General features: G+C 39.2%; 1 protein-coding gene across 3 annotated transcripts in view; it reads left to right on the top strand.

Moving 5' to 3' along the window:
• DIP2C (disco interacting protein 2 homolog C) overlaps positions 1-15,343 on the top strand; it is a 446,084-nt gene that overhangs the window by 303,879 nt on the left and 126,862 nt on the right. For all 3 annotated transcript variants that reach the window (XM_063452241.1, XM_063452243.1, XM_063452244.1), the window contains one exon: positions 7,111-7,250. In XM_063452241.1, the coding sequence (XP_063308311.1) occupies positions 7,111-7,250 (140 nt within the window). The remainder of the gene's footprint in view (positions 1-7,110; positions 7,251-15,343) is intronic.

A 15,343-nucleotide genomic window follows, 5' to 3' on the forward strand; every position in this document is an offset into this window, starting at 1 on the left:
GGTGTCGCCGTCTTGGAGCCTTAGCCATTGGTGGAGGCTGAGTGCTCGGGGGCCGCTTGTGTGGTGAGTTGCAGCCCGGTGTTGGCGAGTAGGGTGCTTGCAATGCACGGTTTAGTTTTGCCCAGAAATCTTCGAAGATTCTATCGAGTGTGGTTAATTGCGAGGTCTGGGTTCTGGGTTGTGCTGCGCACATGGCGTCTGCCATATTGGTTTGGTCGCTTTGTTTCCCGCTTTGGGAGGCCGTCAAGTGGATGTGTATATCTCCGGCTGGTAGCGTTCACGACCGGGATATCCCCCACCGGTCCAGAGGGGGGGGTCGGGGGGTTCCGGGGCTCTGTGAGGTGATTTCCTCCGCTGCCGTGGTGTTACCCATTGTGAGATTGTCCGTTTCTCTGGGGCTTACCAGGCCGCAGGTCAGTCATCCTGCCCTCCGGGATTGTGTCCACGTATAGTTCGTTTTTGCTGCTTATATTGGGCTCCGGTACTGCCAGAGAGGTTGATCCACCGACTTAGTGTTTTATTTCCTCGAGTTTTGAGCAGAAAATCCTCTATTTCTGATTAGTCCGGAGCTCATGCGATACACATCTGCCCGGCATGGCAGTCAGGCCCCGCTAAGTTAGAAAGTTAATAGGTATTGTGGGGGGAAGCAGTGAGGAGTGGACAAAGCAAAACTGGGAGAAAGAACTGCTGAACATTGAGAAAGAGGTGCAGCAAAACAAGTAAGAAAAGAGTCATGTAAAGTGCCAACAGCTGAATGCAGTAGAAAAGAAGGTGAAGATCACTGGGAAATATGGGTAGATCAATTGGAAGCAAAGTGAGAAGGAGTAGTGAACATTAAAGAGAAGTGAAAATAGAAACTGAAATGCGTCAAATCAACAGATAATGGGTCAAAACAGCAGTGGAAGTGAAGGGGCACAGGTACAGAAATGGGAGCACATTGAGGTAACACCCGAGCCCTTAAAGGACTGAGAGCATTAAGCCTTGTTACGAGGGATAAAGCATCAGAGAATTAAAAGTTAATGAAAGATTATACATAGACCTTTTCTGCTGTATTAATATAATGTTTAGGTAACACATGAATTATGATTGCACATCTGTCAATCAAAATGCTCCATGTATTAGACCACGCATTTCTGTTGTCACACCTAGGTGAATAATTGAGACTTCCTTCTTATCCTCTTGGAGTTAAAACACTTATGAACAGACCTTTTATAATGATGATAATGGCATCAAAGTATTTTACAAGAAAGCATTACAGTTTTCATGACCAAGTATGTGTGTAATTACCTCCCAACTAATTTGAAAGACCACGGATAGATTAAAGGCTCAGTGGATTCTTTCTTCAGCTCTGAAGTCTGATAAGCTAGTTGATACATTACAGTTGATCTGCTTACCAAATGAGCTATCTGACCAGATAATTGGAATGAAAAGATACTGTCATTATTTTTATTTCTCAGAATCCACATTCATAATTTTAATACATACAATTTTCCCAACCGAAATGAAATGATGGTTATCTCATGATACCCAATTACTATATATCACTGGCTGGCACCATCTACATGACCACTTATATATTCATTTTTGATTTTCCTTAAGAGGGGGATGCAATGTGTCCTAAACAACTGTCCATTTCATGTACTTCCGTTGCTCAGCTTTTTTGACTTGTCCCAATACACAATTATTATTGTTCTCTTACTTATTTTGAACATCTCTGTTGCCCGTCTGAGCCACTGTCATAAAATATCACCTTTACATCATTATGATTATTAATAGATGAATGCACTCCTAGCCCCTTATTATCCGGAAGAAATTGGAAGATCTTCTGCACAAAATATGGCACTCATTCACAGCTGTTCCCTTTCTATGAAGATGCAGAAAATATCCTTAATAATTCCTGTGTTCTGTTAAAGTACCCCACGCAATATCCATTTGTTTTATATGAATACGTCAGATGTTTGATTCAATGCTTTCCTATGAAATGGATGTCCTCATGTCCAGTGTCAGAGACCGGACCAAAGGTATGATGCAGGAAGCGCCTCCAGTGGCTGTCTGGTAGACAGCCACTGGGGGCAGACTAAGAGCTGCAATGTAAACATTGATATTCTCTAAACTGCAATGTTTAACATTGCAGCACTACGTGCAAAAGGTACACAGCACCCAGACCACTTTAATTAGCTGATCGCTTTTCTTCCTCTCTTTCTCTGTCTTCTAGATGCTAATTTACATTCATGTTTGGCGCACGGCTTAATGACAGTACATCAAATGCTGATCATAGATCGACCATACTTGATATGTTTATCCATACCTTTCATTGCTAATTACTAGTGCAGATTCATGCTAGTATTCAATTCCAGTGAACTGTAATTCCATCATTAAATTTTGAGTTACAAAAAGTCACATTTCGTAAACTTCTGAGTAGATTTATAGACCGCTTTCCTACATGTGCATTAGCAAATAAGATTTTCTATAGATCAGTTCTAAAGGAATATCATTTCTAGTGCAATGGCTGGAAATAAAACAAATACTCTAAAACGATTTGAGCTTTTTCACTTGTACATTCTTACTTCTTCATATATTGTTGTAGTTGCTATTATGTGATCTTAGTTGTTTTCAGGTATTCTTTTGAAGATATACTTATTCAGAATGGTTGCATGTAAGATTTATGTTGTTTGTATGATTTCTCACATGGTCAATAAACAGATTGACAATATACTCATCTTGTTTTTAAGGACTAGCAGTGGTTTTGGTCTTTTTGGCACACTTTTGGAGTCTGTCCCTTCTGCCGTCTGGTTCCTTAATATAACTTAAAACAGACAGTAGAGGCATGTCCATAGGGGCAAGTTGGGCAGAGCCCCCCCAAGGATTTTGTTGCATTCAATAATTAGAGTGTTAGTATAAACAAAAAACACGTTATTGTGTTTGTAAGGACTAATAATACGTTTGTATTCAGAAAAAAAAAGTGTCTTTCATGATGGATTTTTCTGCAGAGCGCCCACCGTCTTATTGATGTGTAGAGATATTGTTGAGCAAGTGATCATGCAAAAAAGCCCCATTGTCTGGATATAAACATCTCAAGCAAAATATCTAGTCACTCCTATTGGGTTTGGATTGGTCTATCAGATCATGGACAGCCTAAAAAAAACAGGCCTTGGGTAACAGCACCTGGGGGTGAAGTAGAACCTCTTCCCAAATATCTGTATCTATAGGTTTATGGTTTTGAATAGCCATGATGGCTCTTTAGGTTAGACGTTGAGTATGTGGGGCTAATTGCACAAAGGCCAACAATTAGGAGACAGATTTAAAGACACCTTTCAATTTCACTAGCTACAACTGAAAACTGGTATGGCTATTTCTACCTTGAGCAAATGTCATAGTATTATTTAAAATTTAGTCATGAACACAACATTTCAATCCTAGACTGATTATTTTTTGGCCAAGTAGATCCGGTAGGCGTGTTCCTTCACATGGGTACGGAACATAATTATTTTCTAGTGATGGAATCTTTTCTTGACCAAATGACATATATACACTTTAAAGATGCCAGATTAGTTTTTTTGGATAGCTACACATAAATAAAATGCTTGTTCAGTGAAGCTTTATGCCAGCTGCACATGGTCATTAACCTTTTGAGAGCCTGCAATATAATTGAGCATGCGCAGCCAACCCACTGTTGTTATGGTTCTGTGCCTTGTTTTCAATGATGTTACTGATTCCGAGTTATGTCCATCACGTTACCACACATTGTTGTTTTCGATTAAGTCCTGGTATCCTGGAGGCTTTCATTTGCAAAGTTCACTAGACTGTCCTTTCAGAGCCAAGTCTTGAATTAACCTTTAATTGAGATTTGTTGCTGCCGGTTTGAAAGAGAGAAAGGAAACTGCAAAAGACCGTATTGCTTACCAAATGAACTTGTGTCATATGACCTGTTAGAAGAAAAGAAATAATTAGTCTCAAATAGGAACACTGGATAAAAATTACACAGCAAAACCTCAGGAGACTGGCAAAGATGCTAAATGCTTTTTCCAGCTACATTTGCCTGGGCTATTTATGTAACACGATATGCTTTGCATGTAATTGTCATTCATAACCCAGACTAGCTTGCATTATCTTCCTATTTGCGTCTTGCAGAGGAGAGAGTTGGAGTAGTGTCTCAGCTCATCCTTGAAAATCACTGTGACATTTCTGTCTGGCTCGGATGACTGCTTCAGTGATTCAATAGGGTATATGACATATACTTTGACTCTATGGCTATGCGCCATAATCCTCCCGTTCACCAAATTGCCATTTTGAACTATAGAAAAATAAGCAGGATTAGTTAAAATGCCTCGATCTGTTCTGAAAACTGTGAGCATCGAATCCCCTTCTATTTATTTGATTTCTTAAATGAGACTCTGAAAGCTCTTTGTCCGGTGAATGAGTAATGCTTACGCTATGTAAAGATTTTCCCTGCTATTCCATATGTCGACTCATCTGTCTGTCATCAACAATTTTATATAAAATTCATGCCAGTGAGATTCTTAAAAATATTTAGCATGCGTGCGCGTGTATATATATATTTATTTATTTTCATTAATTTATTTTAATTATCATTTTGTGTGTGTGTGTGTGTGTGTGTCTGCTACAGAGAATTTCTACATCAGAAAATTATTCTCTTGGTTGTTTAGAGGCAGTTTACTTTTGTATGGTCAACATTATTTTCATCACATACCACAATATACATTGCCAATACAAATGTCCATAAACCCATGTGTTAATGATCATAGCAACATCTTAAAGATGGCATAACATAATGCCATTGTGATGCTTCATATTTTGAAAGTACCAGTGCAGTAGGCTAATCCTTAATATATTCGTGCATGCTTTTTGATTGTCACAAAAAAAAAAATCTATTTTGATTCCTCTAATTTATTTTTTTTAATTTCTTGTTAGCGGATAAAAAGTTGCTTTGTAAATTGAATGAACAAAAATAACAGATCATAATAAAATTCTCTAATGCTGTTTTCTCAGCTACCCTAAGGGCTGTCTGGACGTGGGTCATAATGGATTGTTCCAACATTGACTTTTAGTGCATTGACCCTTAAGTAATTGGCTAGCAATCCACATCTGAAGGTGCATTAAATTGGCGAATTTCAGCTTGTTTTTGTGATGAATGTAGATACGAACTATCACTATTGGTTTGTTCAGATTAAATACACTATATGAGGAAACAGCTTTGTCTGGTATTATATTCTCTGCTCGTACATCAAACCTGAATCTGCAAGATCAAATTATTTAGCCACATCTTGCATTTTAGATTTAAAACATTTTTATTTAAGGTTTTCACATGAGATATAGAAGTATATGCACTAACAGATGTTCTGGCCGTTCATTGTTGCATTACCTGTCAATAAAAATAAAAAAACATAGAAAGCTATAGATAACAATGTGGCTCATAGGAATGTATCGATGAATCAAGGCAATGGTCATACTGCGGAGTAATATTGGGAGATCTATCCCTAGACCCCCTTTCCTCATAAGTGAAGGGTGAAATTTAGCAAAAAAATAGGAAATAAGACCAGACTAGTATGCTAAAACATTTTTGTGTTGTTTTAATCTGATCCCTCAACCATCAGGTTTCTGTTTGTTTGTGTTTAAATTTTGAGAAGGTGATTGTAGCCATTCTGTTTGGAAAGCAAAATCACATCTTGAATTTAGTTTTTTTTTAGTGGCAGACCTGACATGGTATCCAGGGAATGGAAAAGCAGATATTCTGTACTGAGTATACATTGAGAGATGGAAGAAAAGTACATGAAAATAAAATTCATTCAAACTGCGGGTTTTCACGTAGACTTAGAAATGGGACATTGACATCGTCAACCATTATGGAAAATCTGACACAGGGTTCCACAAATGGAGTTATTAAAAATACACTTTCAAAGCAGGAACGCAGCAGTAAAAGTTATAGGAATATACCACCTATCTCAATTACTGACCCGACAGGGTCCAAATTCTTTGCAAACAGGAATTTTGTATTGGTATGACAGTCCAATATCAGTAAATCTTCTATTGCAAGACTGCACTGCATATTTTTAAAGCCAACCTATGCACTGCACTAAATATCCTATACAGCCTTGCCATTTTACCAGCACTTCAACAGTATTACTGTAGGAGCAAGCCAGCCATTAAATCTGGCTTCATAGGCACTTGAATTTTAGTTGGCCAGCGTTATGATATGTAATGAAGAGTGGATGGGTAACACACTGTATCTCTGCGGCTCTTTTACCATCTGGGGTCTTTGCATAATTTGCATAGATCCCAGAGCATGACAGAGCCACTTGGGGCCTAATAGTCCTGGGGGGCAGGGAAAAGTAAGATTTACTTACCTGAACCATTCCCTTGCAGGTGCTGCAATCCTGTGCTGTCCAGTCCTCTTCAGCTCTGTGACATTTTATTATGAAATGGAAGTGACTGTGGGAGACTACCTCCACAGAGATTCCCAAAATGTTAACAGATCTCCTAAGCACCTCCCAGTAGACTCAGTGTCTCTTCTCCCTAAGTTTACCTTTCCCAACCGTATATGTTCTTATGCTTAACCAGTCCAGACTACTCCATAACACCACTGATCTATTTGTGAGGCTCCAGAAAAGGTAGAATCGTAACTCCAGAAAGGCAAACAATTACATTTCTTATCTTCTCAGTGAGAATACCTTGATGCTCATTTACGACTACATAGTAGGCTTATTATTTTTGCAATTCTGCCTTATTTTATTGTATGGGTTCTTTGAATTAGAGTATATATACTAATACACTAATAGGTGTTCTGGTAGTTCAGCTTTGCATTACCAATCAAAAGTATTTTATAATATAACCGCCTAAAGTAAATAACACAAGCCAATAAGTAACACTAAATAAATAACACAGTAAATAACACTAGCCAATGGCTAGTAGGAATGTATCCCTCAATCAACACAATCGGCATATTTCGGAATAACATTATAAAATCTATCGCTGGTCCCATTTTCCTCGACGGTGAAGGATCCGTGAAGCTAGATATGCTAGATCTGTATTTTAAGCATTCTGTTCACTGTATATAAAATAAATATAACTGTAATTATTTGTTTTTCAAAGGCCCACTGATGACAGCAACCAGCCTCCTGGAAGAGGGGTATTATCAATGCAAGGCCTCACTTATGGGGTCATTCGAGTGGACTCTGAAGAAAAGTTGTCTGTTCTCACAGTACAAGACGTAGGGACAGTGATGCCTGGTGGTAAGTGTTTTGGTGAATTATTTTATGTGCCTTTTTAAAAAAACGTTGTATTGCACTTATTTCATATGCTGTAGTTCTGCTGTTTTTTGCTTTATATGTTATAGCATAAAAATGTGAATTCCCAGCATGTATTTACCTGGTCTGCAGTCATCTTGGATCTTCCAGATCTGTTTTTATTGGGAAGTGCCAATAGATGTGTGGGCTAGCAATGGTAGTGGACAAGATGGCGACCAACTCTCATTGCTGTACATACCCTGAGTAATAACATGTTGGGCCTCCGTTTTCACAAATCGAAGACAGACAAGCTTAACAAGTACAAACAAATTACTTGTGGTAGCAATAACGAACAGTAGCAAAAGCCTCATATGTTTTTAACCCAAAGTTTGTCAAAGAAGCCCATTTTACTTACTTACCCTTCAGCAATGTTTATATATTCCTACTTGCGTGATTCGTGGACAGGAATACTGAATTCTTTATCATGCCATCAGTTGTAAGCCTTTTGCAAAAAGGCAATGGCACCTTTCATTGACATTGAATGACCTGTTTTTGTGATTGGATCTTGAATTTATAGAATGCCCTCAAATTACTTTTTTTTGGTATGCAAATGTGTTGGTATGCAATATTTGAATTCACAATACAATTCCTTTTGTGCTTACCAATGATAACTAATCTTGCTTCTGCAGATTTGTGTGAAAGCCAATTGAAATCATGGGAAATGTAGTTCCCAAACATGTAGTGCCAAAATTGGCCATCAATGTGTTCGAGCCTTGGTTGGTTTCCTTTTACTTACTAAACTCAAAAACAGGCACATTGACCTGCATCAGGCACTCATAATTCTTCTGTAGTAGTTCTGGTTATTTAAGGCCACAGACTAATGTTTGCCAGGGGATAACAACGACAACAAAAAAAGGATAATTTGAGCTAACCACATTGTTTAAAAGCAATTTTTTTTTATCTTTTTATCTTTTTTCTTTTTACATTTTTTTTGTTTTGTTTTTTTGAGCATGAAGAAGCCGAACAGTATAATGAAACATTCACACGAGATTGTTTGCAGCTGCTGTCAGCCCTGGACCAATTTGCTGCCAGCAGAGTTGAGCTCTATTCTGTAAATTGCAGTTTAAAAACAATAGAGATGGCATTGTCTTACTAAACATGGTTAAAAATCTCTTCAGGCTCGACTAGATTAGTGCAATCAATATATATTGTTTTGTTTGTTTTTTGTGCTGTGTCCATGTTTAATACTTGGCACGCAAAACCGTGCACAAGAAAAAAAATGCATATTTTAGGGTAATCTGGCAATACCTAAAACATAAGTAAAAACATTTTTTTAGAACGTCTCATCAGTCTGTCTTCCTGTTACTTACCTTTTACACAGAGAGGGAGGCGTGATTCATTTAGAGCCAGTAGGGAGAGAATATGGTCACCTCCTATAGTGCAGACCTTTTCTGGTGCTCCCACTGGCCCTGTGCACCTACATGAATTAGTTTGCTAGGTAAGTAATTTATCTTCAGGATTCTGATTCTCTCCCAGTCGGGAAGGAGCGTGGGCAGTTATATGCACCTAACATAGGTACAGACTGCATGCCTCCTCTTGCAGACTGCATGCTCCCTCTTTGCAGCAAGAGGGCTGGCAGGGATAAACCATTGGTCACTAAAATGGTTGTTGGTACTTACATTGAAAACTGATAAACTTGTACTTTTCTTACTATTAATAGCATTTGCATATGAAATTGTTGTAATTATGCAGACATTCTTGTTAATTATATTAGACTTTATTGTACACACATTGCCCTAAGGAAAAAGTTATTTTTGAATATACCACAAAAGTGATAAACCATTAAATATCAACAATATTATTCTATATCATAGCAGTTGTCAAATATACCGTGCTTTATTTGTGTCCCTTTGTTCTAAGTCTGGTCTCAGTTCACTTGTTATTACTTGATTTTTTTTTTTTAATATGGGGTTGTAGCTATGGCATGCCTTTTTTTTGTAGCTGTGGCATGCCTTTTCATGGTACTGTCATGGTTTATTGAGCAACTGGTTCAAAACCACGGCTGTACTGGAATGTGTGCACAGTGTCATAATACAAGGGTGGGAACATGCTGTGATGTCAGGTAACCTGCTCTGTTAAAACATTTCATATAGAGGAGAAAAAGTAAGGTCTCTGAAATTTCTATTGGTGACATCACTATTGCTGTGAAAGAATACATTTCCCTCCCGCGTTATCCCATTCAACATTTTAGTATATCTTCCTGTTGGTCTGTGATATTCACATTAACACAGATTCATATTTTTTACATTATTTTACCAATTCTATCTGTTTGTAGAAGTAAAAGTTCTGTAAAAGTTGTTTTAAATTATGGTTTTCTCTTCCTGGTGTGGGATACTACCCCCTTTGGACAGAGGCAACTGTCCAAGTTCTGAACCAAAACATAACCTAGAATTTACGTTGAGTTTCGTCAACTGTAATTTAAGGGTTTCTCTTTAAGTGCCCCCATAAATATTATATATTGTTTTTAAAGGACAGAAAGGGGTTTCTTTTAACACCCTACATGTATACCAAACAAACCATTACGTGTAAATAAAATGTTAAAAATGGGAGGGTGGGGCACTTTTTTCATTATTGCGTATAATATTTGTTAAAACATCCAGTGCAAATAAAAAGCACTTTAAATAGATTCACATATGAGGCCTGATTAACACTATCCCAAACACTGGCCTTAACCCTAACCCTAAGGAAATTCTCTGCTAGATCATCAGAAGGGTTTCCTAGTTAAAACAATATATGTAGTATATTGTCGCCATCTACTGTCTGTTTTCAGCATTACATCCATATCCCTGTAATGCTGAAACTCCAGCATGACAATTACGGTACACTGTACAGCCGGCAAAGTCCAGCACTGATCATAATCGGAGACCATATCAGGGGGTCTTCTTTGAACACCTGCCATCCCCAAAACACAGTGACAATCTGCTCAGCAACTGTGTTTCAAAAGTCCTTAAAGAGCTTTATGCAGTGCAGACTTGAGCGTTGCATGCAGTTCATCGGTAAGCCTGGGGCCACTAAATGGGGCCCTAACTGACAGAGAGAAGCCACAGATATTGATTGATACCTAGCTGCTTTGAGTAGGTATTTAAGAGATTTAATCCTGCTCACATCACATTACAATAGATTTTTTTTAAAAATGGCTTTATTTATGTTGTGAGATATCTTGTACATATGCTGTTTCTATCTTTTACATTTCAATCCACACAAGACTTTCTAACTCGGTGTAAGATTTCCTTATATATTTGAATCTTTTTTTTTTTTTATTTTTTTTTATGACTGTAGCAGTGCTCACTTTGAGTGCTGCATACAGTGCATCTGTCAGTCTGGGGCTTCTAAAACTCTATTGATACCTGGGTCTCCTGATGTAAGAAAGGGTTCAACCCATTTCGCACCGCATCGCCATCAATGGGGATTTAAATCCCCATTTTATTGTCTATAACAGCGCTCATTTAGAACTCTGCACACATAGCATCTGACAGTCTCGGGCCACTAAAAATGGCCAAGCTGACAGAGTGGAAGTCCCAGGTGTCGATTGTATACTTGGAAAACTTTATGATGTGTCAATACGTTCTAATGGTTTTAAAGCCCAGTATATTTAGTAAGTACTGACATGCCCTAATGTTGTTAAGTGGTTGAAGGAACACTCCAGGCACCATAGCAACTCTCAGGCAATCAGTGCCTGTCCGAGACTTCCTCTTTTAAGATTAAGAGCAAAGTGGATGGACAGGTGGATTCAAGGCTTTGACGCTAAACAGTTCATGAGCGGTTTCACCCCTAAAAGTAAGCCAGCACCAGGGACTTCCTCGCACAATAAAACTTAATTTTGCTGAAGTAGTTATGGTGCCAAGAGTGTTCCTTTAATTAATCCCCATTGTTTAAGCTCCCTCGCGTTTTTTTTTCACCCATCTCTACATATTCTAAATTAAACCTTGGCTGACTTCACCCGTTCCTCAATTTGTTCAACAAGGAAAGCCAAAATATATTATAAAACAAGATAAAAAGCTAAATTAAAACCGTTCTATATTTATACAATTACTTGAATACGAGCATCCTTAAATGAGAAAACAAGTTACTAGAATATATAGAGAGAATGTTATCATAAAATACATCTTAAAAAAACAACATGACAGATCCCATCTTGACAAACAGATGACTACATTACAAATGCATTAACGTTATAATTAAAAAAAAAAACATTACAACGGGAACTCCATGCTGGAAATGACCCCCATTTTAAAGCCTTTCATAAATAATACATTCATAAATAAAATATTAAGAAAAGAAACCTTTTCCGTTCCTGCTCCTTCTACAAAAGCAAGCAACAGCAGCAGAGAGACCCACGCCAGGAAAAGACTCAGTCACTCAAGAGTCTCTAATGTTTGTCTTTGAGATCTGATCCTGCAGGGGTGGAACCACTGAATAGCAATGACTTATTGACAACACCATATTACAATTTTGTGAATGGGACTGTGAACAGCATATCCCAAATCTGGCATCAAGTTTGCCCACATTTATGGATTAAGCTCTCTCTTCAGCTGGGCAGAGGAGATGGGGACTTAATTGACCAATGCCAACACTTCATGTAAGGAGGCCATGTAGAATATAGTAGAGCAGACGAAAAAAAAAAGAAGAAATGATCAGGAAGCTTCCTTGCACTATAATATATGCAGTAATATTAGGATGTTATGATGCGTGATGTGTATATTTTAAATAAAATTAGTCATGTAAAAAAAAAAAAATTATATATTTTTTTTTATTCTTTATTTTGTTGTGCTCAGAATTACAATATACAGGCTTGTCTAGCCACAACGGCATCCACAAGCTGAGTTATAACAGCTTTGTTTGCTTGTTTGTATGGCAGCTTAATTAACAGCACATTTTTTGTTTTGTGAAAAACACATAGTATTAACAGGTTGGTTAACATTAGTTATATATTAAGTCGCGTGCATGTAGAGAATTTCTTGTCTGCTAGGTTGCTTTGTACAGGAAACAATATAAATGACATTGTAAGGACAGTTGTGAACTTTTTATATACATCATAGTAGGTCCATCCATCCTAAATTTAGTGTTTAGCTGGTGTTTTTACTTAGGGCTGGCACGTAGCATGTGAGAGTTGTTTTCTAGCTGTGTGGTTTTAGCCTGCTTGGGAATTGTAGTAAGTGTTTAAGGGTTGGATAGATGCCATTGAATGTATAGGCGGTGACAGACCCATCCCTCTCATATTGCTTGCATGCGGGTGTCGTTAGGCTTATTAAAGGAACACTCTAGTCACCTAAATTACTTTAGCTAAATAAAGCAGTTTTAGTGTATATAGATTATTCCCCTGCAATTTCACTGCTCAATTCACTGTCATTTAGGAGTTAAATCACTTTGTTTCTGTTTATGCAGCCCTAGCCACACCTCCCCTGGCGCTATGATTGAGTTATAATCGTCTATGTTGTTCAACCAGGTTCATGCTAGGTACAAAACCCACAGGAGTTGACAATTCGTAGTACTTTGCAATATGTTATTAGGGTAGGAATATGAATAAAATCGGAGTTGTAAGTTAAAGTATAACACTGTGGGGCCACCGGATTCCGTGGGCACCCATACTTTACAGTACCTGTTCGTCTACTATTCTACCCCTTTGCGTTATTGGCAAGAGAAAAAGGTAACGTTTAAGGCTCAGACAGAAGAGGAAATAAACAGCAACAAATTTACACATGGTGCCAGCAGGTATGAGTGTTATAGGAAAGAACCTCAGTCCGAGTCCAGGTAGATAGTGGGACCAAAGGTGAAAATTTAAATGAAATTAAAGTTGAAGTGAAATTAAAGTCAAACTTGAACTCCGGCTCAGCTTTTTGCAGTCCAGTGGCATTGTCGGCCTGCCGCCCTGTTGTCTCCCCTTCCTCTCAGGTGCCTGTTGGCTGACGGCCGACCCTTTTTGCTTTGAACGCTGTAGAAGGTGATGTGGCAGCTCCGGTAGACATGTACCATATGTGAGGGGGTTGTTGTCTCGGGACCTGGGTGGTTGGTATTGAGTGTTGCGGTAGCCCCAGTGCGGTGAGTACCGATTCCATCTCTTCCGCTTCGGTTATGCGGGTTGTCGCGCCCCCATGGGAGATGACCAGGCTCCTGGGAAATGCCCAGCAGTAAGGGATGGAGTGTTGGCGGAGTGTAGTAGTCAACGGTTTAAACCGGCTTCTCCAGAGTAAGGTGGGTCTGGACAAGTCCTGGTAGAAGGACAGGGTGGTTTTTTCAAATGGGATAGTGGCTTTCCCTCTCACCGCTACCATGAAGGTGAGTTTGGCCGACCGTGTCAGGAGTTGCAATATGACATCTCGTGGGGTGTCTGCCCGTGCTCTGGCAGCCCTTGGTATGCGGTAGACCTCATCAACCGTGGCTGTTTTCGCCTGTTGTGGTGTGAGTAAGGAGGTAAGGAGCCTCCTGATGTGTTGTGGTAAGTCCCCGGGGGCCACCGTCTCTGGGATCCCCCAGATCTTAACGTTCCTGTGCCGGTCCTCCAAAGTATCCAGGCGGCTGTTAAGCAGAGACTGGGTGCGCTGCAATTCTGCATTGTGGGCTTCTAGCTGCGTGTATCGTGCAGTGAAACCCTGCGAGTCTTCCTCCACAGACTTGACTCGTCCCTCCACGCTGTGTATTTCTTCTCGCAGCGTGGCGACGTCTGCTGCAAACAGTTTGCGGATGTGGCAGAGAAGGGCTTTAATATCCCCTTTCGTAGAGGGCAGCTCGTTATCCTCTTCGGATGAGGGGTGGTGCAGTCCCCGTGATTGTGGAAATTCATGTAGCTCATCCATCGCGTGTTCCTCGGAGGAGGCAGAGGTCGTGTCGCCATTTTGTTTTGGCGCGTTGAGGCTTGAGGCCTTTGCGGGCCGAAGGCGAATGTCTCCAATGTCTTGTGCCCCTGTCGGTTTCGCAGGCCCCTGGTGTTTGTTCTTCTTCCCCATCTTGATTTATTGCGATGGTGGTCGAGATAGCGTGTTTTAAAAGGGTTCAATTTGCTGTTTCAGGCTTATTTTGTCGGAGCACTGCTGAAGCACGTCTGCTCTCTCATACGTATATTTTAAAAGCATCAAAAAAGCAACAACTTTTAACGGGAATCCCCACGGTTCTTTAAAACCAGAGTGGACATGCAGAACAGCCTTCTCACCAAAAAAAACCCAGTCCTCTTCTCTGATTGGTTTGTCAGATGGTTTGTTCAATGACAGGATGTTGGCAGGGAGGGTTAAATCCTGTAGTGTCTTTTTTTAATTTATTTTTTAATTTTTTTTACAGTAGTTGTCTTACAGGCTTCATGTTTTGTGTTTTTTTTGTTTGTTTGTTTTTTACTTTCTGTCCTCTCCCTCCAAAATAAACAACAACAAAAACATGCACATGTCTCCATTCATATAGCCCTTTGGCTGAAAGATTAAAGGGAGTTTTTTAGTTTTGGCAAAGACTTTATGGCTTTATATTTTCTGTCTTATTATATTTGGCTGTAGACTTCAAACATGACGTTCAAAGTTAAGTTAAACCCTATTGGAAGAGTAGGGGGAGGGATGTTTTGTTTTTTGGGGGCGGAGGTAGGGGATTTTAGACTTCTGCTATTAGGACCAGAGGTCTGGCCATGATCTGATCCTTTACTGGTCTGTGAGTCTTTATTATTGCCATCCACCCACAGCCTACAGTATGGAATAGGGACCGAACACCTGGCTGGTGTTTGTTACTATTGCACTATGCTATTGTTAATGCTTTTATGGCAATTTAATGTATGTATTTGTTTCTGTTCAGTGATGCAGGTATGAACTGTTGACCGACACATTCAGCTACATCACTGAAAAGGTTAAAATCCTGATAGTGATACTTCCCTTGCGTAGAAAGTATTTTGAGCTTTGAAAGCTACAGCTATCAGAGTCGAATTAGTTTTTAATGATCTATAATTGGTTTTCCCCTTAATGTTCTAGAGATTGTTATATAGCGGTAAAACTGGAAGAACGATAATTGGCAGACAAGGCAGTAATAATGCTTCAGTTTTAACTGTGAATTCTGACACTCATCACACC

The sequence above is a fragment of the Pelobates fuscus genome, chromosome 4 (assembly GCF_036172605.1).
Source record: "Pelobates fuscus isolate aPelFus1 chromosome 4, aPelFus1.pri, whole genome shotgun sequence".
In the NCBI taxonomy this organism is placed as follows: Eukaryota; Metazoa; Chordata; class Amphibia; order Anura; family Pelobatidae; genus Pelobates; species Pelobates fuscus.